Source organism: Alosa alosa, chromosome 20 (assembly GCF_017589495.1).
Source record: "Alosa alosa isolate M-15738 ecotype Scorff River chromosome 20, AALO_Geno_1.1, whole genome shotgun sequence".
NCBI lineage: Eukaryota > Metazoa > Chordata > Actinopteri > Clupeiformes > Clupeidae > Alosa > Alosa alosa.
The window spans coordinates 30,569,837-30,595,661 of record NC_063208.1 but is presented as its reverse complement, the minus strand read 5'-3'; the positions used below and the strand labels follow the sequence as shown (position 1 = coordinate 30,595,661).

At 39.7% G+C, this 25,825-nt stretch overlaps 1 protein-coding gene across 2 annotated transcripts in view; it reads left to right on the top strand.

The window, feature by feature from the left end:
- Window positions 1–25,825, top strand: part of ammecr1 (AMMECR nuclear protein 1) — an 83,791-nt gene continuing 57,966 nt past the window's right edge. The window contains exons 1-3 of one of the 2 annotated variants that reach the window (XM_048228895.1): window positions 3–114; window positions 204–1,721; window positions 14,017–14,127. In XM_048228895.1, coding sequence (XP_048084852.1) covers window positions 1,270–1,721; window positions 14,017–14,127 — 563 coding nt within the window. In that variant the 5' untranslated portion in view covers window positions 3–114; window positions 204–1,269. Of the gene's footprint in view, window positions 1,722–14,016; window positions 14,128–25,825 lie in introns of both variants that reach the window. The other variant, XM_048228894.1, reaches the window with a different exon arrangement.

Here is a 25,825-nt window from a genome sequence, read left to right as displayed (position 1 = left end):
CACGTGTGTGTGTGAGATATAAGTTTGAGTTGAGTACACGTCATGAGATACATCTTTCCTTAAATTAAAGGCGTACGGGCATGATTGTACAGCAGCATCTATCTGCAGACAGCTGTAAGTTCCTGGCAAGGCGGTGGTGCTGAAGTGTCAAAGGACAGCAGCCTCCGGTTGGTGAATTCGCTCTCTTTCTTTATTTCTTCCAGACTGAGGACTAATCAGTACTACTGCACGCGATAGGCTACTGCCTGGGAAGGGCAATCTACAGCTCATGCTAACGTAGGATGCATAGAGAATCATCCAGTTATCCAGGGAAGAATTGATCACAAAATGCGTCCTGGATTCTCTATTTGCGTGGCAGATACACGGTAGCAACGACTTTGGGGTAACCAGGTCTTTACGGCAACCAACGTAGCTGAATGTTAGCAGTTAGCAACGAAGGTGGGGAGAACGGTGGATCTCTACAAATGGATTAATATACTGTTAAAAATATGTCTACCTATTATCGAGTGGTAACGTCCAAACAAATCGACAACAAAGTTTCAGAACTGCTTTTTGCATTGGGACTGAAATAAGAACAGCAGGACCTGCGGCGTAAAGCCTGTCAAGCTTTGCTTGAGTGACTTGTTACTTGCAAATGCTGTAATTCAGAAATTAAACCGCATTGCCCCTAGCCATTTTGACTGCGTCGACTTCAGAATCGGATATTGTAGCAGTCTCCGTATCTGAGGTCGGATGTGAGCCAACAATCGTTATAATACTCGGCTATCAAAGGTGCAACATCCTGTGCAGGCTGAGACGTTGTTTAGTTTGCAACCCCCTTACTAGATGACTGATTTGTGTTGCAACGAGTAAGCTGCCTATCGGATGTCCCTATGTCTTAAATTAATGCATCTGACAAAGAATGTGTAAATATTCATCTTAGGGCCATGTAAAGGCCTAACTGGTAAAATATATTATGACAACGGATGGGCTTTGGATTCCGGGTTTGGTTGAAGAAGTGTGAAATATCTTGGATTCATTAAAACGTATGATTCCTCGCCGTTCGTAACCGGTTGCCTCTCAAGGACAATTGCATATTCTTCCGTGTGGAGTGGGCATATTGGTTTGGATGACACTGCAGTCCCATTTCTACATTTGGAATTAACACGTAAACTGAGCTAGGTGTTTGACACAACAGGGAAGGTGGAGCATTGTCCGTCGAACGTGTTGACGCAGTGGGATTTGTACGTCTGGTCGGCCTTCCCTCCCGCCCTTCCCGCGGTGACGGTGATGGGTCGGAAGCGGTGTGTCGGTGCAGATTGTTCCAAGATGGCGGCCGGGTGCTGCGGGGTGAAGAAGCAGAAGTTGTCGGGATCCCCTGGGTCTGGAGGTCCCGGCGGAACGGCTAGTGGGGTAGCTGGAAGCGGGCATTGTGGATCGGACTTGGGGATTGGCTCGTCCGCTGCTGTTGCGGCAGGGAACGTGAACCGAGTGAACGGCCTAGGGGGGCCAGGGAGTAGTAGTAGTAGCAGTAACAGCAACACTCTGTCCCCTTCCTCGGGGGGAAGCTACAACTCTACTGCCCTCTCTCCTCATCTCAGCCCCGGCTCTAGTGGCTCTGGGAGCGGAGGTAGGAAAATGGTCGTGTCAGCTGAGATGTGTTGCTTCTGTTTCGACGTCCTTTATTGTCATCTCTACGGATACCAACCTCCACGGACACCCAGGTTTACAAACGACCCCTAGTAAGTACCGTTAACGTTAAGCTATCAGCTAATAATTTTATAGCAATAGTATTAGGCCTAGCGTTGACTTACCTGTGCTTTAATGATAGTTTTAATTCCAATGATTTTATATTTTCCCTAAGGCTGTCTGATTAAGCTAATGTCAACGGTCTGTTACCAGCTAATAAGTAACTTGTGCTTACTTTTTGTCTCACGAAAGGTAACGCAAGTTAACGTTAACGTTAATGTTAACGTGGCTTAGTGATGGCTAGCTCGCCAGTTAAATTCCTAACGCAACTAGCTGCTAAGCTTTCTGGTGTTAGCGGTAAAGATTACGTGTTGCTGCTCAATATTGATAGCCATGTGTGAAATGAAAACAATACAGATAATTGATTGGTACCGAAATTAACGTTATGAGAGCTAAATGACTTCGTTGTTGTTTCACGGAAGGGTTTCACGTTAATGTTAAAATGTATCCAACGTTAAAGATAAAGCTAACGTTAGCAATGTCAACGTTACGTTAACGTTAACATAAACTGGTTTAGCGTTAACGTTACCCAGCTTTTGGCCTAACGGGCTTTTACGTTAACTTAGCTGTGCAGATATCTCTGTTGAAGGCCATTGTAATGTTTGCTTGTAAGCTTAATAAACAGGGACAATATTAAGATACATTCTGTAAATGATCCGATGATGCTATGATAATTGTTACCGCATATGAATAGGGAATAATCGTTAGCTTAGCCCCGTGAAAGTTGTTATCTGATCGCTACCGTGAGCTAAGCGACTACCTAACGTTAGTCCGTTTGAAGGTTTATGACGAGCAAATAATGCATGTAAATGCATATTTGCTTACCAACCTTTAACTTTAAGTGGCTATCTTGATTTTTTTGTCGAATCAGTAGAATAGAAGACAATAAAGCTGCCGGACACTTTCCGTATTGCTGCCGGTCTCTGCTAGCATCTTAGCTAACTTTTATTGTGTCTGCTTGTTAGCATGCTAACGCCATTGTTGTCAGAGGGAGATCAGAAACAACTCACCCCCCCACCTTTCATATTTCTAAAATGTAGGCGTTTTAGCCTAATCTAGACAACGTTTATGGTAAATGTAGTAATGTTAAACAAATGGTAATTTGCTGTGCATTTGTCCTTTCAATGTATTTCTCAGGTCAGTTCCAGAGTTTACAGAGAGTAAAGTGGAGTGTACGTTAACGTTACACTTGTACAGAATATTAGGGCTTGTTATGGTGATCAGTAAAGAGCTGTCAGCCCATTGTTTGAAGTTAGGGTGGGTATTTTCACACTAACCATTCAATATTTAATGTGCATGTGATCTACAATACCTTAATTTTGAAGCCATTTTGTGGTATTTGCTTTACCTTTACTCAGGAACATGTGAGAATGGAAAAACAACAACAGTCAAACACTTCACAGATATCTTCAGACCCAAAATGCGCTTCCATTATTTGCCCTCACTAAGTTTGTATAACAAACATGCTACAATCCATGTTGACATAGACGTCAATGGTCGCCCAGACACTGTTTAAAATGTTCTCATGTTAAAGGCCTTTGCCAACTTTTTTTTTTTGTTACTACCACCTCTCTGAATGTTACATACAAAACACACATGTTAATTAGTTATTGAATGGTTCTCATTTGTATTACAGATTTGCCAAATCTGATTTGCTTGCCTCGTTTGATCTCATTTTGCCCAATCAAGAGTGAATTTCGCTCCATGCAATCTTCAACAACTTAATCACCTTCTGCCATTCTTTCCTTTTAGCTGAAGATCCCAGAGTACTTTCTGAATGTTCTGAGAGTGTAACTCTGAATAAACAAACATGAAATTCAACAGCATGCAGAATTTACACAGTTGTGTCAGTGTGTCAGAGTAGGCTATGCTTGGAGTGACAGAGAGGCGCTACAATTTTTTTTGCCTGCAGGTACATCACATCTAGAGGCAGTCGCCATATTGTTGAGGTCAGATAGGTCTAAATTGTCTTTGAACAGTTTGCTTATATTCCGCAGTTCATACGTCAAAGTAATGTCATACTTGACACATTTCACTTTTGTTGTTACACCTACTTTGATGTAGGCCAAACAAACTGCAAGAGATATGTGAAGAACAGACAGACAAACGTGCAGACGGTCCTTGCTTATTATATGCTACTGTTTTCCAAACTTCCTGTCAAATTTTAATTAACACGTGTTCAAAAAATGAACCTCTCCACCCCAACCCTGGTTGAAACTAGGAATGCATGATATATCGGGAGTACGTGAAAAAAGAAAAATATTATTATCGAATTCCGGCTGATAATTTGCGCTGATATTTTTGTTTTATGTTTTGACCTGTCGCTAAGTCCCGGCCCCCATTTTTACAGTGTGAAACTTGGACGAACAAACCAGACTAGAAATACATTATGGAAAATGGCAGCTGACAATATATCAAAGCAGGCTTTGAGGATATTTTGGTCGATAAAGGATTTCATTTCCTCCAGAAGCAACCAAAAGGGACTTAGTAATGCTATTGAGGCGAGTATCAACACGCTAAAACCACTGACGTTAATGCTAGCTAGCTAGTGGAAGATTGAGACAGATATGTTAGGCTACGTTAACATTCGATGTAGTAAGAATATAGTAGTTGGCTAATGAGCATTTTCATTTTGGGATTTAACAGGGAACCTGGTTACTGTGTCCACGTTGTTGGCTTAGTAGCCTACATTACGTCGAGCTGTTGCAAATGTGAGAGATGTCCTGTAGGCTGCTGTTGATGGAAATATACCCCTGTTTTCTAGCCTCTCGGGGTACTGTCTATTGGTATTACACGTCCCCCATGCACAAAGTTTGACCATGGTTATCCGTCTGGTTATTTATGGAGTTTATTTCCTCAAAAAACATTCATTTGTAATTGTATGCCTCCTCCCTGTTGTTTCCTATGGAGTTGTTCGAGCTTATGTAGGGCCCTATGATTTCTGCAATGCGGAAAACGCGGGCGGAATCACAGAATCTACACATGAGAACGGAATTCTCTTATAAACACGGAATTGCACGGAATTTGCAGATATTCTGTTGACACATTAAATAAACTTTTTACTTGCTTCTCTTTTTTATTTCAGTTTACTTTAAAACAAAAGGCATAAGGTCTCTGCCTAAACCGTGGCCAAAAGACATTGTTAAACACGTTGCGTAGCCTATTAGTCATCATACATCGAATATTCACGTGTGTCGTTGAGTTTGTTGATTGGTGCATGACAAAGACAATAAGTGATCCCATCAATGGTGGCAAAACACTAAACTGCTTGACTGCTAGATAAGGGACCGTTCGGTATTTATGGAATGGACCACCGGAGGAAAATAGGGGAGGGTCATGTCTTTTTATTCTTTGTTAAGGGGAGGGTCACCCATTTTTTTTTTATTCTAGGAGGGAGGGTCACCCAACTTTTGTGTTCATGAAAACGGCAACATTTGGGCCGTCGCCCATGGCCTGGCGTCTGATGGGCCTCGCACCTGGCCAAAGATGACATTAAGCGTTTATTCTTCATTAACGCCTATTGTAGCCTAAGCAAAAAGCTTAACGTGGCTTAATGTCCTAAAACAACGATCAGTGATCACCAAATTTCTCTGATATTGTTCCTCATAATCACTAAGAACCTTTAGGTTACCTGACGTGACGGCATGTTTCTTCAATCGTCTCCTTCACTGAGGCATAAAAGGCTTAACGTCCCAAAACCACAATCAATGATCATCAAATTTCTTTCTCATATTGCTCCTCATAACCATATATAAAAATCTATCCCGAAGTTTTTTTTCTTTTGGAGCACGTCCGAATCCCAGGACAACGCACTGTAGGCTGCCTCAATAGGCTCGGGATATAATTCAAAAGGGGACAGATAGGCCTAGGCTACTGCACTTAAAATTAAAAAGATGAACCTTTCCAAACTTTTAAATTGTGATCAGTGACTGGCATTGGGTGAACAAAGCTTTTGAAGTTGAATAGGCTATTAAAAACTATTTGTGCCCCTCCTTGACACAGGAAAGACTAGGGGCTCGCCCTTCTATGAATTGAAAAAGACGTTAGGCTACCTGCAAGCTGGCCTATGATTTCATGACAGAGTTTGCGGCAAAGTAAGCAAGAAAATGTTTTTATTCTGAGTCAGGATATGGCGAGTCAATGTCATTTATTTGTCCAGTGGTAGCCTACAGACCAGTTTCCATAGTGCACATCTTATCAATAGTTTGAATGTCGAGTGTGTTTCTGTTCATTGACAAATAGCGTTCAGCACAATAGAGTGGTGAAGTCCCGCCCCTTCCGTTTGCCTCCATGGGACCTATCTTTCAAAAAAATTTGAACGGCAGTCTATGGCGAAAAATTAATTATTTTCTGGTCCCGGTTGACTTGTGCCTTGAATTACCCATATGATGTTTGTCAATTTTAAAGACAATTTTTCATGTAAAGACATTTGCAGTTTGTTTCGTAACTATTGCATTACAACATTGTGAAAGATCGTAATTCCAACGACTACAAACCCATCAGTCGCGGTAGTGACGTTAGCTCATTCACAGCCACACTAGATTGTATCAGCATACCAGCAACAGGTCTTAATTGGGCTTTCCTTGCCGAAGAAAATACCATGAGTCAGAGGATTAAACACATCAGGTAAGTTGTATTCGTCCATAGACTGTACATTGCATACTGTTAAGTGACATAGCAGGCAGCAAGATGCAACCGTTAACTAGCATAACAACTCTTATCGTTTCATTACGTTGGTGACGTACATCGTTCGAGACGAGAGATGTAGTCCACTGAGTGGATTCGCACAAAACCAACATAACTTTTGAAGTCTATCGAACAACAGTACTTTCTTGGCGTGAAAAATTATCTTTTAAATTCACACACATCATATGTGAAATTTGTGGCACAATTCAAACTGGACCAAAAAAATAATTGTTATCTCTCCATTAACTCCCGTTCATAATTTTTTGAAAGATAGGTCCCATGGACCGGAAGTAGAAGGGGCGGGACTTCACCACTCTGATTCATGCCCAATTAATTCCCCCTGTTAAAGTGCTTTGTTACATTAGTTTGGTTTCGTGATTTAGCCTATGATAAACGGCTTATGGCCAAATAGCCTATGTGACTCAGCTAATGTTATAGGCTTCCCCTCTTAAAGGAGAATTCCGGTGTGATATTGACCTAAAGTGTGTTGAAACATGATACCGAGTGTGAACGTATGTCTCATAGCCCACCTCGGCTTGTCCCCTGCACTCCAAAATCTGGCGCTAGTTAGCCGATGCTACCAACAGCTTTTTCAATGGTGGTGCTTCGGCATTGGGCTAGCCATGCAAATAAATCACTGTTTTACACCATTTACGAGGCTCAATGTATCTCCACACTTCATTGGTAGACTTCCGAGGGCCCTGACATTTAAAACACTGGTCGTTTACTTACAAGACGACAGTATCTTCACGAAGTTCAGCGTTTGCAGCCATCTTGAATTTAGTCCGCGATAAATTCGGCGGCAGTAAGAATGAACAGGTATGACAAGGGATCAGATTCCAAAAATAATTCAGTGGAAATGCATGGATTCCAGTTGCTGCTACTGGAAGAAACTGGAATCCATGCATTTCCACTGAATTATTTTTGGATTTTTCTCAATCACTTTGTCATAGAAAAAATTCTTGCTGGCGAGGGAGGGTCACGTCTTTTTTGACTAACGCTCCCAAAACTCCTCTGGTGCCCCCTTAAATAAATAACGAACAGTCCCTAACAGGGCTAAACAATACCCCAATGACTATATGAGTCTGAAAACAACTAGCTCGCAAGTTTTGTCAACACATAATTGACCTGACTCGCAAATACATATAGCAACCATAGAAATCAAAAGGGCAACTTAAGAACAAAGCTAAATTGTTTGGGGCAGCCGTGGCCTACTGGTTAGCGCTTCGGACTTATAACCGGAGGGTTGCCGGTTCAAACCCCGACCAGTAGGCACGGCTGAAGTGCCCTCACTGCTCCCCGAGCGCCGCTGTTGTTGCAGGCAGCTCAAGGCGCCGGGATTAGTTTGTGCTTCACCTCACTGTGTGCTCTTAGTGTGTTCTAATTCACGGATTGTGATAAATGCAGAGACCAAATTTCCCTCACGGGATCAAAAGAGTATGTATACTTATACTTATACTTAAATCCACTGGGGGAAAATCCCTCCATTCAAGACAATGACAAAATCAGTAGTTAATGTGAGTTTGTGGTGTGTTGAAATGTGTGCAGAAGCTGACATACCGCTATGTCAGTTTCTTGAAATATTGCAAGCAGTCCCATTCCCAGACGTGAATGTCAGCAACCTCAAGCAGACGCGCAGACCCACCATTCAAAAAGTGCTGCAATAGATTCTCACTGACGAGAGGGCGAAACACCAAGCCCCTTAAAATCCGAAACAACTAAAATTAAATCCGAAAAAACGGAAAAAATTTGAGAGAAAATAAAACGGAATTTAGAAAATAATAAAAATGATTTCATAGGGCCCTACTGATGTCCGAGTCAGTTTAGGCTGGGCTGTCATTGGCTCATCTGCGTTCTAAGGGTGGTGCTTAGCGACAGCAGGGCTCTACAGTGCGCCCATTTCACTTGCACATCGCGAGTAAAAATGATGGCGTCCGAGTGCAAAAAAATATTTTGGTGCGAATGACTTCTAACCATGTCAATGTTTGTCTACAAAATACACCGCAACATCAAGAAACATTACTGGTGCAAAATAATCACGTCGCGAATGCAGCATAAAAACTACACCTCCCATCAACGTTAGCAGTTTTGCGTTGTGACTCGCTAGTAGTCGCTTCTATCAAATCCAAGAGCACGCGAGAAAAAGTGGAAAGTTAGACTAGCCAGCCAAGATGCAAAAGATTGAAGAAATTAGTTCTTCTATCCACGAAGTCATCGGATATCAGGAGGAACAGGATGAGATTCTGAGAATGCAGTGAGAGAAGGAAGCGTAACCTAACAGGCCTTTTAGCCCAGTTGGCGTATTGGCTGCAATATGCAAAATATAGCTGTAGCGAACAGGCACAAAAGTAGCTTCCTGTAATACTCTCATTTTATTCAAAGGTAGAACGCTACTGACAACTCCAGGCTTTCGCATGCTTGTTTGTTTACACCAAATACAAGCTGAAGTGCAAAAAAAAAAGTAGGCCTAACGTTTGCCTACTGCCCCATCAATGCAGATATTTAAAATAAAAAAGTAAAAGTATAAAAATATATATATCCTTGATTAGCCCATGTTGGGTTTTGTGGAAGAGAAAATGGACTGTGTTAGTAGTAGTATTATGCAGTCAGATAGGTCACCATGGGCATATTTGGATTAGCTACAGATGGATTCACAAATAAATAAATTAGCCTACATTTGGCAGGATACTTGATATACAGGCTAAATGCAAATATGGCAATGTATTATACAATTTTACATTAACAAAAATGTAGGGAAATAGAACAGACTGAAAATAAAGTAGGCACTGATCTTTAAAATCCTATTTCCTGTGGCTTAAATGTTGTCAGTCATTCTTAAAATTCGCAATTGGTGCACTGGCATGTTTAAGTGTTAGCTGCAGTGTAATGTTAGATTATGTTTAAGTTAAGCACAGAACTGACTGTACGTCCAAATTTTTGTCTGTGCTCCTAATTTTTTTTAACTTGGGCGCACAAGTGCTCCTGGAAAAAAATGTTAGTGTAGAGCCCTGGACAGGTCAATTTCCCAACTAGGCATGTAGTCAAGTCAAGTCACTTTTATTTTTATAGCAGGGTCATTCCACGTCAGTTCAACCAGGGCCCACGCACTTAGGTCTCAAAAAATTCTGAAAAAATTACCAGGTGTACCTATGTTACCCAGGAGACACACTGTAAAATTACTCTTATGTAAGATCAATACTTTCCAAGATACAGCCAGTTTTACAGGGGAGGGGTGTCGATTTTGTTAGGCCTCTTTTTTTCCCCACAAGCAAGAACTAAACCATGTAGGAGGCTCAAATTTTGCATGCTGGTACATAAATAGGAATAGTATGTAGCAAAATTGTCACGTTTGGTCTGGATAATCCTGCATGGTCATAGCTGTCCCTCAAAGTTGATGCAAATTTTATTGGAGTTTTTGGCTGGGCTCTGTTTTAAGCCTTCAGAAGACATATTTGTACTCAACATTGGCTCTTGGTTTATTTTCCTTACTGAGATAAGTAGAAACACTCACAAAAGCAATGAACAGAAAACAAATCCCTTCAGGGTCTGAACAGCAGACCTCACAAGTCTGAAAAAATCATTTTGGTTATCATTTTCAGAGCACTCAAACACCTTGTGGGAATATACAAAAGATTTTTTTAAATATGTTTTTCACTTTATGTTTTCTCCACTTTTTTGATCCCTTCTTTTTGAAAAACACCAATTTCACATTTGTCTTATGCAAATCTTTTTGTTTTATTTTCCAGGCCTGAGTATGGGGCAAAATATCCCCATTTGGATTTGCAACATATGTTTTATATATAGTCACCACACAGGATACTTGTGGTTGCTAAATAAAGTAACCTGTGGATATTATTTCTATAGAAAGATAAAACATATTGAAAATAAATGGTGCATTTTGCCCATGTTCATGTTTAACTGTGGAAAGTTTAAAAAAGAAAGATTTGCACTTTCTTTCAATGCTAATAATAATAATAAGTCAAATTGGTAGTTTACAACCCAAAAAAGAAAAGATGGGAATAAAATGGAGAATAAAAAAAAAAAATCTTAAAAACTCATATTTAGTTTGTATCAAATGTTGAAAATGACACATTTCACTATTTCATGGAAATTACATGGGAATTTATGGACATGTTTTGTTTGGCCTTTTCTTGCTTAGATGGTTTTTGTACAAACATGACTGGGATGAAATATACATCCCAGAGGCAGAGTCCAAAACCAGTAAATAAGAGTCTGAGGTTTATTTGTGAGGTGTCTGCCAGCCAGTTTAAGTTATGTTAGCAGGCTACCAGAATACTTAAACTTTAGCACAACTGCCCACAAAAAGTACTAAACCTGGCTGAGGTTATTTGTGAGGTGTTCATTTAAGTTAAAAACGTTACTGTGTTCATATACACACATTACAATTTCTTGAATTTTCCCTGGGGATCAATAAAGTATATCTATCTATCTATCTACAGACGGATAACCCCGTTATTGTAATTTTAATATATGTCTGAGTTTATTTGCAAAGCTTATGTCCGTGAACTAGCATGTTGCTAATCCCCACAGTTAGGGCTGGGATAAACGATTATTTTTTAAACGATTAATCTAGCAATTATTTTTTCGATGCATCGATTAATCTAACGATTCATTTTTTCAGTCCGATTCGATTTCGATTCGATTATCGATTATCTCCTCATTAATTGACTAATAGCAACTTATACATGTTTATTTACATATCTGAATTAATTAAACATGAATTCTTTAATATTGCAATGTTTGTTTATTGCTCTTAAGATTCCAAAATAAAAGACTATACAAGTGCAAAGTAATGCATTCTTAGTCAGAGGTAGCATTCAATAAAGTTCAGTAGGATAGTGCATGTCTAATTGAGTCATTTTAAGACGTTCGTGAGGGAATCCTTGCAATTAACATAACACAGTTAAAAGGCTGCTGATGTGTGGATGCAATTCATTACGTAGTTAGTTCAAATAACGGTTTGTACTTCTCCTTGGGACAAGCACTTTTGAGTCTTGGAAAACACCTTTCCATTTAGCAAACTACATCGGGATTTTGCAAACATTCAGAGTCAATTATAAAATGAACCCTGAGTAACGAAATACAAGCAGCTGTAAGTAAGCATGCAAACTTGACATCGAAACGGTATTCTAACGTTAGCTTTGAGATACTGATTGATTGCATACTGTAACTTAACTTAGTTTAGTCTCCTCAATGTACTACACTGCAAAAACTGCTTATCTAACAAAATCTAACCAAGTGTTATTAATCTTATATCAAGATAAAAAAAAAAACTAGTTGGTATTGTTTTCAGTATAAAGAGACTTACCTAGCGCTTTCTTGTGAAATCATTTGACTTAATTAAAAAAATAAATTACTTATTTTAAGACATCTCATGTTGAAAACAAGAAAATTTGTCTGCCAGTGCGTTAAGCAAATTTGTCCTAAAAACAAGCAAATTTGTCTGCCAGTGCGTTGAGCAAATTTGTCTTGATAAGACTCCTTAAAATAAGTTAGTCTTCTTAAATTAAGTCAAAATGATCTTTCGAGAGGGCGCTAGGTAAGTCTTTTCATACCAAAAACAATACCAAATTTTTAATCTTAATATAAGATCAATAACACTTGGTTAGAATTCATTTTTTGCAGTGTATGTTGTGATAAGACCTTAGCAGAGTTTACTTTAACTTTAATGCAGCAGTTTTGAACAAATTTGCGCAGCATGGTCACAATGCTAAGCGGATTTAATAGCAATTTAACCCACTGTGTTCTATGCAGTGCTTCTATGTGGCAACAACAATCCTTAAACAATCGTGAATATTTTGTTAAACGGCCTCTGGTTAAATGCACATGCAGAGGAGGAGCAGCGGGCTTGTTACGAGAGAGAGCGGGCGGGGCGAGGAAAGGCTGCGTGAGGTAAAAAGTGCAGCTCAATGAAATTATTTTATCTTCTCTTTAATTTAAATAGTACAACATAGAACATCAATGTGTGCTGGCCGGTTTTGATTTTGTGGCGCCCAGCCACAGATTAGTCAACGTATGGAAAACACTGAAGGTGTAAAATTGAAATATTAAGCAGCACACTTGACGAATCGACGCGCATATTTTGCGTCGACGTATTTTTTGCGTCGACGTCATCGATCGCGCGTTGTCCCAGCCCTACCCACAGTATGCCGCTAGAAACACCGACTATCAACACAGGACGAGTTGACCAATCAGAAGAGGGGTTCGTGACGATGCAGAGGGGTCCGCGGGGGTACGCCGTCAATTCGACGCTAAGCATAAAATAGGCTTTAGAAGTAAAGATGTAGGGGTATTAATCACACTGTGTAAACCTGTGTGCACAAATGTTGAAACAATGTCATTTTAATGCTTCTTAACATGGAATTGGAAAGTATTTGGGGAGTTAATCATCTACAGTACATAATATCATTAAAATATTCAGAGAATCCAGGGAAAACTTTGCAAACTAAGGATAGAGCTGAATAACAATATTGGATGGCTTTTGGACCTCAGATGGCACTGTATTAAAACAGACCTGTTGCTGTAAAGAAAATCATTGTATGGGCTCAGGAAAACCTCTGATAACCATTGTCTATGAGCAGAGTTTGATACTCAATTCAGAAATGCTAGAGTAAAAATTGTATTTAGACATGATACAGATATACCACCATCTTATCTGGGCCTGAGCTTGTTTAAAATGGACTGAGGTAACATGGAAAAAGGTCCTGTGGTGAGATCAATCAAAATTTGCTATTCTTTTTGAAAATTATGGACCCATCTGGGCTAAAAGGAGAGGGCCTATCCAAGCATCCAACCTTTCCAACTTTTGGCCCTCAATTCGAAACCCAACATCTATGACGGTGTGGAGGTGCATTAGTGCCTACAGCATGGGCATCTTGCACATCTGGCAAGGCATAATCAAATCTGAATTATGTATACAGGTTTGAGCAACATATATACTGCCATCCAGGCAATGTTTTTTTCCAGGGAAGACCTTGAATATTTCAGGAAAACAATTCTGCACACATTTTAACAGTATTTCTACGTAGAGGAATAGTCCAGGTGCTAAAATGACCTGTCTGTAGTGTAGACCTGTTGAATTAGGTGCATCATGAAATGAAAAACATACTGATGCCTCATACTGTTGAGCAACTAAAATCCTATATCTGGCAGGAATGGGACAACATTTACTTCTCAAAACTATAGCAACTGGTCTTCTCAGTTCCATTTACAGAATTTTGTTAATGGAAGAGGTGCAGCACCACAGCAGTAAACATTCCCTGTCCCAACTTTTTTTGAAACATGCTGCTGGCATGTAATTCAAAATGATCATGTTTTCCATGAAATAGTCAATTTTCATTTTCAACATTTGATATGTTGTCTATGTCCTTTTTGCTGCTAGATATGGGGTTAAAAACTTGTATATCATCACATTCTTTTTTTATTTCCATTTTGCGCAACGTCCCAACTTTTTCTGATTTGGGGTTATAGTTTATCTAGAGGATGGCTGATTTGAACAATTGAATATTCCCACCTTTCACAATTTTTAAATATATACATTTGCAACGATTTTGTCACTAATGTTCTCTCCCATTCCTGCAGTCCACTGTTCGTCACTTGGAAAATTGGCAGAGACAAGAGGTTGAGGGGTTGTATAGGTACATTTTCTGCCATGAACCTGCACTCAGGACTCAGGGAGTACACCCTTACTAGGTGAGTATCTTTCATAAATCATTTTTACTGACGATCTCTTGCATACATAAAGCTTGACATGTACATTGCCTTTAATAGTCAGAGCCAGCAGTAAGTTTCTTTGAAATACTTTTTTGTTTGAAACAGTTGTGTTAAATGAAATACTTTATTGCGCTGTCACTGCAGTGTTAAATGACACTGCTACCCGTCTATCACATACAACCTAAAGTGACGGTAACCACATAGTATTGGCAAAGTTACGGGATATCTTTTCTTGTAAATATCTAGTACCACAGTGAAAAGGGCAGTGTTGGTGAGGCAAAACAAAGCAAAGATGCAGGTGTCTACGGTGTTACACATTTCTAGGGCTGAAAGGATTCCGGCACCGTGCCGGATCTCCGGCATGCAGCTGTGAGGGAAAAAAAACATTTGGGAACTTTAAGGCTAGATACAGCCTTAGAGATTATCTTTGATTCAGTTGAGTTCACCTACCAATGTTTTGCCTTGGCAGAACACGCCTGCCACCTTAACTACGTTGTCAAAAAAAAAAAAAAGTAGTCTGCCGTGTTACTCTGTCCAACACCAGTCTCCCTTCTCCGCAGAACGCATTAAAAAATAATAAGAAACTTGCCATGAATCGAAAAATAATCCGTTTTTTTAAAATCTTTACATATGTGATGATATGCCTCCAAATCAGAGCTAGTGAACGGAGCTGAGCGGTGCAAATATCCCGCTCCTCGCTCTCAAGAATCAGTCAAATCGCAAACAGACAGCTCCGTTTAATTGTCAGGTGTGATGAAAATGCATTCATATTCCACTTTTTATGTAATAAACGTTGCAGGCCTATGGAAAGGTTTTGTGGTAGGATTGTCCAACGGTCAAGTTGTTGCTTCAATTTGTGTTTTAATTGATGCGACGCACCCATGCTGGATTCATCAGTTTTTTGCACGTTTAAAATGTTTAGCCGACTGCGTAATAGAGTACCGAAGCCATGACGTAGCGTTGCCAAGGCAGCAATTTCACTGGATCTAAACAAATCAATCTAACCATTGAAATCACCATTAGCGGTGCTTTCTTAACTCATTGAATGCCGAGCTGTTTTCGGAATCTTTGTCCTAGAGTGCCAGCAATTTAGACCATTGTTGATTATTTTTGTACAGCCACAGCATATTCTGTGTTAACCCTCTATATAGCGGCCCGCCGACGGCCGTTCTTGTATTTCTCCTGTAACGGCCCGGCCGGCCGCTTAATTTTAAAGAGACATCTGCTACAAGTATAACCTTCATACATGAAATAATACAGCGTTAGTGGATAAATAAACACCAGACTTTTATTTTGACACACTTAAATGGCTAGGTCGCTATTGACATTTCTCCGGTATTTTTGAGTTTAGCCTGTTGACTGACCGGCTGAGGACTTACGGTGCCTCTGGAGTTATGGCTTCTAACAAGCGCCCAGCGTCTTTTCTCATTAGATGAGATGGTATTGATGTGCATCCACCATGTTTTGATATAAGTGACGCATCATATTGATGTAAGAAAATGACAAAATAAAAACATGAAAGTGTAATAAATTTAACGTTAGCATCCTCCCGTTTGTCATGACTGACTTAGCTGCCTCTCTGGCATAAAACAAATTTGTATGGCTGTCACTGTGAAAGTCAGTTTGAGTTTAGCTAGCACCAGCAAAATATAGGCATAATTCAATGATGGGTCATGGCCTAATTAACAATAAAGTTTATGATAAACCCATGCCAGGTTTATTTGCAGTTATATCTTAACACATAACATTAACATTACCCCTTTCTGGCATGTACAGGAAAGCTAACATTATCGTTATCCCACTTACAGATAGTTATTGCAAACTACTACTTATGTATGTCTCTCTAAATGAGTTTTTGTTGACTAATAACCAAAGCGGGAACCACCGTTGTGTTTTCTGCTTATGGATGTCAGGAACATGTATTTGTATACAAGTAGGCCAATGTCGTCATCTTCATTGATTACAAAAAGCCTGCTAATTTGCTACCTTCACTGATGTAACGTTAACGTTAGTCTGAGACTCGTAATGTTAGCACAGGATAGGTTGAAGGTTAGTGAACGAGTGCAACAGGTTCATTATCATCAACTGATCAAGTTTAGATAAATTATATGACATGATGTGCATATAAAACAAAACGTAAATCCATGTCAGGATTAACAGTCCCTGTTGTTGGTGACATGCTTATCAAATGAGTCACGATTTCATACACTATGCTTCATGGCCACGTTAGTTCATATCCTCATCATTTTTAGCTGTAAGGCTCACTGTCCAGCTAAATCCCAAATAAGTGCAAGATATGCCTGTGGGAAACATGAATATATAATTTTTTAATGGATCATATATCATTTGAAAGAGCAATTTCTAATCTTTTAAACTGAAAGAAACTTACAACTTTTCATTAGATTTTTAGTTATTCTTGGTTATTTAAAATGTTTCTCAAATTGCCCTTTTCTCTTAGAATTCCCAGGAATCTGGGGCATTGTTGTAGAATTCCACTGGGGTATAGAGGGTTAAAGCTATGAACACATACAATGGCTCGTTTACAAGGTGAGACTTTAAGCTCTCAGTGGGTGCAAGCCGTGTATTTCTACACGCTTCTGTTCCTGAGAAATCCCACACTAAACAGTGGCTAGTTTTCATCAAAATCCCTGTTTTTTTCCTCTAGAAATGGAGATATTGCGTCTTTTATGAGTCACTATCACCGACATATTCGCACTCTGGGCAGGGTGCCCTCTTGCAAAGCGCGACTCGGCCTACCACCCACTCCGCTAGGCCCGGCTCGTGGTGGAGATGGAACTCCCTCCTCAGCCGCGGTGTTCAGTCACTCCTTGTAATGTTTTTGACCTGTCGTGGTCAGTCATCTTGTCTTAGTAGAAAGGTGGACTCATCCAGCGTTGTCTGGCGAAAACGCACATTCTGCAATATCTTTTTCTTCGACTTTTTCATTTCTCCCTTCAGCACCTGAGAAGTGTTGTCTGCAAAGTTTCTGGGAAGAGATCTAACGAGACCTGCCACCTAGTGATAAACCCACGAAAATAAATGACCTGATTTTGACCTGGCGTGCATGTCACTGATGGGCTAATCAGTGACTTATCTTAACTCGGCTTTTGATGGTTGCCGCTTTGTTTCAAATCAAACGTCCAGATAAAATGTCCAGATCTTGCGTTTTCATGAGTTTTCGACCATCATATTTCATTTCCATTCATCACAGAGTTCCCAAAATCACATATAAGGTGTGTTAGAGTGTCTAGTTTCGTAATTAAAAAAAAAGCTAAAAACGTAATACAGGCATGAAAACTCCTCACCTTTCGGCGAAATTCGCCGTTTTGAATCCAAAATAGGGGACTTAAATGGTTCGCGCAGATCCGATGAGAAAATATTGTAGGGGGGGGGAGGGTATGGGGTTACAACTGAGTTTACAAATCACGCGCAGACGCGAACGCATCTTGATGCGTTGTAAGACAAGAGCCCAATTAAAAAACTTGTCTGATCCAGCAAGCGATTATGTGAATGCAGGCCCTATGCATTTAGCCTATTTAAACAGCGGAAGCTAAATTTTGCAGCGGATGCAACGAACAGAATGCTTGGCGCTGGAATCCCTGTCTGTGTAACTACAGATGTGTCTGGAATGTGAGCCCGGCGAGGAGAGATGCTTATTGATGTCACAGGTGGGCTAGTTGAAACGTTCAACTTCTGTCAGAAAAAAGGCGTTGAGATTGGTGTAGCAACGTAGCATAGGCTGTTGTTAAATTTAGCGATATTGAACAGAAATATAGACATAACAAGTTCATTTGATGAAGAATACGTGCAGTTTGAGCCATCTAGATTGAAAAGGTGAAGCAAATAGGCATGCTTTTTCAGTATAGCAAAGGCTAATGTGAATAACTAAATAGTTTTTGTTTAAATGCTCCTAAACTGGGCTGGTGCGTTTTGTCGAGTTCAGAGACAAAAACAGTGTTTGACATGGTAATGCCATCTTTTAAGAAACGCTCTGTGGCCATCACAATGCCACAATCTGTAAGGGTTTTAACCCCATATCTAGCTGCAGGTTAAAACATTTCAAACCAATTTTACAAATTAAAGCCTAGTCTACCCTACCCAAGTTTATTTATTACCTGGTTTGGTCCAACAAATATTCAGACTTATTCTAATAGTTCTAAGTGTCCTTTAGGCCTATGAAATGTCTGATAACTTCAGGCACAAAGAAAGAAAGAAAGAAAACTCATGTAGATTACTGAGGAGGATAGGAGGCCAGGCTGAAGCATGTTGCCAAGTGGGCCCCTTCACACTTAGGCCCAAGCCAAAAAGAAGAAATAATAAGTATATTTGTGTAAAAATTAGACATTTTGTAGTTTGTTTTCTTCATAAATCTCTGGTTTTAGGCAACTTCATACTCCATGGAAGCTATGCACTATTGGCAACAATGTTTTGCCTGTTTTGCTATGAAACGGCCATTTCCCACTTCGCGCGCCCTTCTCACCTTTTTCACCCCTGACCCGTTTTCATGCCTGGTAATATTACGTTTTTGGCACTCAATGCATGGGAAGGAAAAACGTAATATTACGTTTTTGGCACTCAATGAGTTAATCTATTTCAATAATTTTACAACGTTTCTAAGATGTTAGTATATTTTTTTTACACGGTAGGAATCACATACTACTACATATATTCATACCAACACGATCAAATTTGTGACTACAGAGTTTTATTTTAGCATGGGTTTCCTCCGTAAAAGAGATCTGCATGTAACTTCACAGCATGCGGTTAAAATCCTTAAATTCACGGATGTATTTTGGCTTTATTTTTTAAGCAAAAAACGTCACTCTAAACAGCCGCCAGTCTTTGAGAAGACGTGAAATATCCACTGGAATTTTGTTTCTTCATATTACACCTGTTATGTGGGTAAGCTGCTGCCTAGCAGGTAAAGCATGTTTAAATGGCAACAATTTATTAGCTAGAAATGATGCCACATGTCTACATTCAATGCTATTTAAGCCACTTCGAAAGTTTGTTTAGATCCAGTGATTCTGCCATCATGGAAATGCTACGTCATACTTCAGTACTCTATTTGTCATTTTCGTTCTATAAGTTCCACTTTTCATGTCATGCATGTAACATGCCTATGATAAAGCAGTTGTCCAATATGGTCAATCTAATTGTGTTGCATGTGACATTCATGCATTGTTTTGCTCCAGTTGAAATTGTTTCTGCATAATTTGTCAGCTGTGATCAAATGCGTTCAATAAATTCCTCTTTTATGTAATAAATATAAAACATGCCTATGATTAATGCTTGTATGGTGTATCTTATCTAGGCCTCTCTATTTTGATTTTGGAATCTAAGAGGACACATGAGCGGAGGAGCGTAAACAGCCACCTGAGTGAAGCACAATGTTGACTTGCGCGTGTTTATAAGATGGTGAGCGTAAACGAAGGAAATTCCTCTAATCGGACGGGCAAGACTGACAAATAGACGGGCCTAGGCCCGTCCAGGCCCGCCCGTGGCTAAGCGTATGCTTTCTAAATTATTTAGCTAACTCCATCCCCATCAACGAACTTAGGCTACTATGGCCAATATCTTTTGAAATTTAATGGTCTTCGTTTTATTAGGAAGACATGAATTCTAGGTGGGTTTGGGCAAGCCTCAGACTCGTGGTGTGAGTGGTATCAGAGCGTAACAGAGCAGCCGCTCCGGCCTCTAAATTAAAAAGGACAGGACAGACTTGTGGAACAGGCTGCTGGGCAACAGTCTGACAGCCTGCATGAAGGTAGGCATTAATTTTCCAATAGTAAACCAGTGCGTTTTCAGTAATCAGTAGTGGTGTTGGATTTGGGGAAAAAGTGTAAGCAATCAGTATAATGCAGTGTAGTGAATAAGCAAAACTAAATCCAAAATGGTGTAGGAAAGAGAGCGGCGGTCACAATTGAAGTGCTTTTTAAAAGCCCAGACCAGGAAGTAGTTTGCGTGACTCCAACCACCTGTGCCCAGCTCACCTGTAGGGGACAGATGCAACATAGACAGGAGGAGGAGGAGCCAGACAATGCTGTAACAATTTAAACAAAAACACTGCAAATAAAACTGTTTGAAGTTAGTCAAATAAGGTGATTAAGTCTAGTTAGTTTCACTAGTTTGAAACACTGTTGAAGCACACATGAGGAGCCTATGTTTCTGTATGATAATTCAACAAATGGCCTAAGCCATGTGCAATGACATTAGACCATCATGGCCTATATTATAAAACTTCAGGGAGCTATTTCATGTACTTTTCCCATCAGGGCTCAAACTAACTTTTGTTTTTACCAGAAGCTCTGTAGCCCCAAACTGAATATTTTAGGAGCACAAGCAGAAAATGTAGAGGCGTACGACCTGCAATGCAATTATTCATATTTTCCTCCATTTTAACTGTACATACTTTGACAATATCATCCTTCTCTCTCGCCTTGAGCAGTGTGTTGGTATTAAAGGTACTTCCTTCGAGTGGTTCATATCATACCTCTCTGATAGAAGTTTCTCTAGGCGACTGTGCTTCCTCCTCAGCACCACTATCCTGTGGTGTACCTCAGGGATCCATTCTTGCGCCCATCCTCTTTGCCCTCTATGTGCTCCCTTTAGGCTCCATCCTTAGAAAATATGGTATCTCTCCACTGCTATGCAGATGACACCCAAATGTACCTTCCCCTAAAAGGCCAAAACTCCTTAAAACCTTTCCTAGACTGTCTTGATAATGTCAAAGACTGGATGGCTTAATTTTAACAACAAAACTGAAGTCCTCCTATTAGGACCCAGTGGAAATTTCACCCAGAGTATGAACTTAGACTCCCTGAGGCCCTATATAAAGGCCTCTGTAAAGAGCCTGATTTGCACATGATTTGCTACCACGTAACAATAAGCCGCTATTATTATTAGAACTCAACACGCTTTGGTGGTAGGCTATTGGTGGCTATATGCTGTGGGCTTTAATTAGCGCATTTCGGGTAGCCTATCCTACATCTGGGCAATAATTATTGAACAAATTGCAGTCTACATGCCATGACAAATATTACCAGTAGTAGCCTACTGACCGAACATGAAATAGATTGTTTACAAGTTATGGTAATGTTATTCTGGCGTGAACATTGCGCTTTCATCACGTTAGCACCCTATGATTACAGCTCTTATGTCTCGTCAAAATGATTACAGCTTGTTATGTCTCGTCAAAATTCATTGATGAAGGAAGGTTCGCTTTATCCCAGAGAACCATACTCGTTTCACTTAGGCTAGACCAGTGTTTCTCAATTTATTTTTTTCTGGGACCCACTTTTTAAAAATGACAGACTATCGCGACCCAACTCGTGACTGTGGTAGTTAACAAACTAGATCAGTGGTTTTCAAACTTTTTCTGCCAGTCCCCACTTTGATCAAGGGGGCATTCTCGAGCCCCACCTGTCCCTCATCGCTCTAAGAAAGTGGTAGGTCAAGCTTAAAATTGTCAAATTTATTGAAATAATGACAAGTTCTTCAACAGAGTTAAAATCAGCTGGTGCTGCAGATATAATAATAAATAAATATATAATAACACACGTATTTCTGTTTTCCAGTAACATATTTGGAAGCATAGGCCATTTTACAGCATTGTACAATATATTCAATGAAATACCAACATGCTGCATTAAATGGATCCATAATCCAGTCATACTGAGCACTGCTGGTTGGGAAATATTTTTGAAATAAACTTTGCAGGGATGTGATGTAGGCCTACTGTTTAATACATGGGATCACAAGAGTGGCTCCTGAATCAGACGTTTCAGCGATTTTGCTCAGAAATCTCAAAGGCATAATACTGTCGCGATCGAGGCGCCTGTCCCATACCTCAAGTTTTTTTGGTGAATGCAGTAATCTTATTTGCTAGGTGAGGTAGGTGCTTGTCTTTGCCTTGTAACTGGACATTTAACTCAAATGTATCGCTATATATCAAATATAGCGCTAAGATAGGCCAGCTTCATCAAGAAATGTTCATTAGTGAACGTGCTTGCAGATTCAAGAAATTCACCACTCACATGCAACGTTCAAAATCTCATGTATGTCGGGACTAACTAAGCTGCCTTGACACGAGCGCTTCCCTATGAATAACACAGTGCGTCCATCGCGCATCGGGTGCTACCTGGGCCCAGGCTACAGATAAAAAAAACTCCTGTTTTTCACGTCAGTTCGCGCCCCACCTGGCATGTCTTCGCGACCCAGTAGTGGGTCGCGACCCACAGTTTGAGAAACGCTGCGCTAGACTAAAACAGAAGAGAAGAACTTTGCACTAACCATGTGTTTTCTATAGCATATTCGTTAACCTGTTGTTATTTGAACTTCCTGAAAAATGTTGGGATATGTCTGCGAGGTGTTTAGCCAACTTCCATGCGTAGCCTACTGCTTTTAAATGACTTTAAAACAAATTTTACATTCGGGCCTCTGTGTACCTGATGGCTTGCGATGTATCCGAAATAGTTGCAGATTTCACTTCAACTTATGTTTTATTCACAAGGCCTAGGACTGTCGGCAAAGAACTATGTTGACGTTGGCTGCGCACTCACTCACTCAGAGCTGCCTGCTTGACACGCCCACTTGCCTAGATGCGTGCAAGGAGCAGTGAGAGCAGCAGTTCACACAGACACAGAACGTTATTATTTTAATAAAGTATCGATTCTAAAAATGTCGGAAATCGCATCGTTTATTTTTGCGTGAAGGCATCGTGATACCTTTTTAGTATCGATACACCGTGCAACACTACTCCTGACTGTTCCCAAAACCAAATTTGAAAGTAGAGGAGACCGTGCATTTGCTGCTACTGCCCCCAAACTCTGAAACAATCTCCCTCCCCACATTAGACTTGCCCCTTCTCCAAATATGTTCAAATCCCATCTCAAAGCCCCTTTTTACTCTATAGCTTTTAAATCAGTTTAAGCTTTCTTTAGACCTCCACATACACACACCATCACCATTAACATACTTTAAATTTTAGATTATTACCTTGAATTTACTCTTATTGTTGTTGTTATTGTTATTATTATCATTATTATTATTATTATTATATACTATTTTGCTATTGTTTTATTTTTATTTTATTTTACAGCACTTTGGTCAACTGTTAAATTGACATTGACAATAAATAGTAATTTAATAAACAGTCAACAGTAATTATGATGTGCAATTTATCCTCTAGTAATTGATTGATGCAGTAGTAATCATAGCTCAAAGTTAATAGTCTCCTCTGCACTGTAGCTTGAATGTTATTCCTCCTTCTGTATGTCATTTTGGATAAAAGCCCTGCTAAATGAATAAATGTAAATTTATTTAACTTTTAAGTTTTTGCAATATGATGAACATAAATCACAATAGGCCCGTCATTCATGGTACAGCTGCAAAAAAATAAGTCAACAAAATAACATAGTATCTTATTAAGTGGTAGGCTACTACAGCAAGAGAAAATATAAAGATAAATAGACTAGTTAAACAGGAAGAGGGAAGCTGGTGACCTAAAGTAGATGAAACTCACCGTTTCCCAAAGTCAAGGAAGCATACTTAATGACCGCCTTTTCAAGGACACTGTGTCATTGAACTCCACCGAAGTATTGTTCCAATGTCAAGCCTCTATCAAAGTCTACCATGGTAGAAGTCCTTTGTTGCTGAATTTTGGAGGTTGGAGGTGGTGTGTATCCTCGGTGTGCTTGGAACACCCACAATCCTGTGCACACGTTTATGGAGATTTTAAAGTCTGTACTGAACAAAGCAGTTCACTATGTGGCTATTTAATGTTATTGTCTTTTTGTCACTATGTAACAGGGCTTAAAATTCATTTTTCAAAATGGGGGGGAATTCCCCCCTTAGGTTATTCATGTAGGGGGGATTTACACAATTTGGGGATCGATTCTGATACCAAGTCAAAATTGCGATTTCAATACTTGATACTTTTAAAAAAAAAAGTGTTTGATTTTGGGGCCCCACCACCCTGGCGTCATCAGTATATATACTGTAGTGGGATCATTCACAACAGTGGACATCCTAGATTCTGCTTGACTCTCTCCACACACACAAACACACACTGAAAATGATAGCTTATGTGATATGTTTCTATCATATATTTTTTGAATTCATATAGAGTGTATTTATTTAATAATGCATTTTTTTAAAGTATTTTACTAGTAATTACTAGTAGCTAAACATATTTAGTAATTTGAATGCCTCATATTGACGCTTTTAACCTATAACACTTAGGCATATCTTTCATGTGGTGTGTAGGTCCAATTGAGTGCACATTGGTGATGAGTAGGTGTAATTGAGTGCCTGTCACTTTAAGAAAATACCTGAGAGTAATTCTATGGAGTAATTAGCCCCCTTCAACCTGACTGTTTTTAGGCTGTAGTCGCTAGTGAATAAAAAAGTTGTGCATAGTGCGGTATGTGTATGCAAATCATTATGTTTTCTATGTCATTAGATACAATAAATGTTCAAAAAACTAACATGTCGAAGACAATCTTTCTGGGATCAAGCGTTGGCGTGACCTGAGCTAGCAGGATAGTTACCAAGGAGCTCTTTCCAGATGTAAAAGTTTGCCATGGTAGCGTAGCCTATTTGCGTGGCGCCAAAGTGGTTCTCTTTCTCTCTCTCTCTCCGTGTGTGCGTCTGCATGAGGCTATGTTCAATTCAACTCGGTAGTTGATCAGTCGGTCAATAGCACAGCATTCACGCCACTTAATGATTAGGCTATATTAGCGTCATCAGAGAGGCTGTAAAAGTGTATGCAGGAATTTCTCGCATTATGATGGCTAGAGTTACGGGACTTGAACAAATTATGCGCAATACCCGCAATCCCGCAGTGAAATTTAAGCCCTGATGTAAAGTAGCCTAAATAAAATATGACATATGAAATATTTTAGCAAATGAATCAAACAATAATTCAATATATTGATGTGGGAGAATGACCGTAGTGTATTCATTGTTTTTCAAAAAGAAGCGGCAGGAGGCATGATTTTCAATAACACACACTCGCTAGTCTGTTCCATTGTGTGTTTTCCGAATGCTAAGAAAAAGCCTTCTCTCGTCTTTGAAAGATAGATAGATAGATACTTTATTGATCCCCAAGGGGAAATTCAAGAAAGAAGGATTTGACCGGCCAGGGCTCAGTTCTACCAAGCAAGAATCCTCGACGATCCTCGACTTTGAGAAACAGCCGGTATCTCGCCTGTTGCATTTAACCTGTATTTAAAGTGAAGTGGGTTAACCAGTGAAGTTCCTGTTTACGTTCTACAAGAGAATGTGGATAATATAATGATCCAACTACGGTCTGGAGGTAAAGCAGAAAATGCTAACATATTTCTCAAACCCAAGTGAACAAAACACTAAACAAATGATATTTCTCCACAGAGTTTGTTTACTCTTTGCTAGAGATGCACCGATTGCAATTTTCTGGGCCGATACCGATTTCCGATTTTTCATAGAGTTTGACCTGCCGATACCGATTTTAGCGATTCGATTTTCATTTCTTCTAACCATTTTACAGCACACACACAAATAGTTATTTTCTATCTTTTCTTTAATAGAATATGTTAATATAGATGTGTAATCAACTTATCAATGATGAAATGGCTGTTAAAAAAAAATCGGTGAGCAGACAGATTCTTTTTCAAGTCTAACTTCAGATGCAGTATCA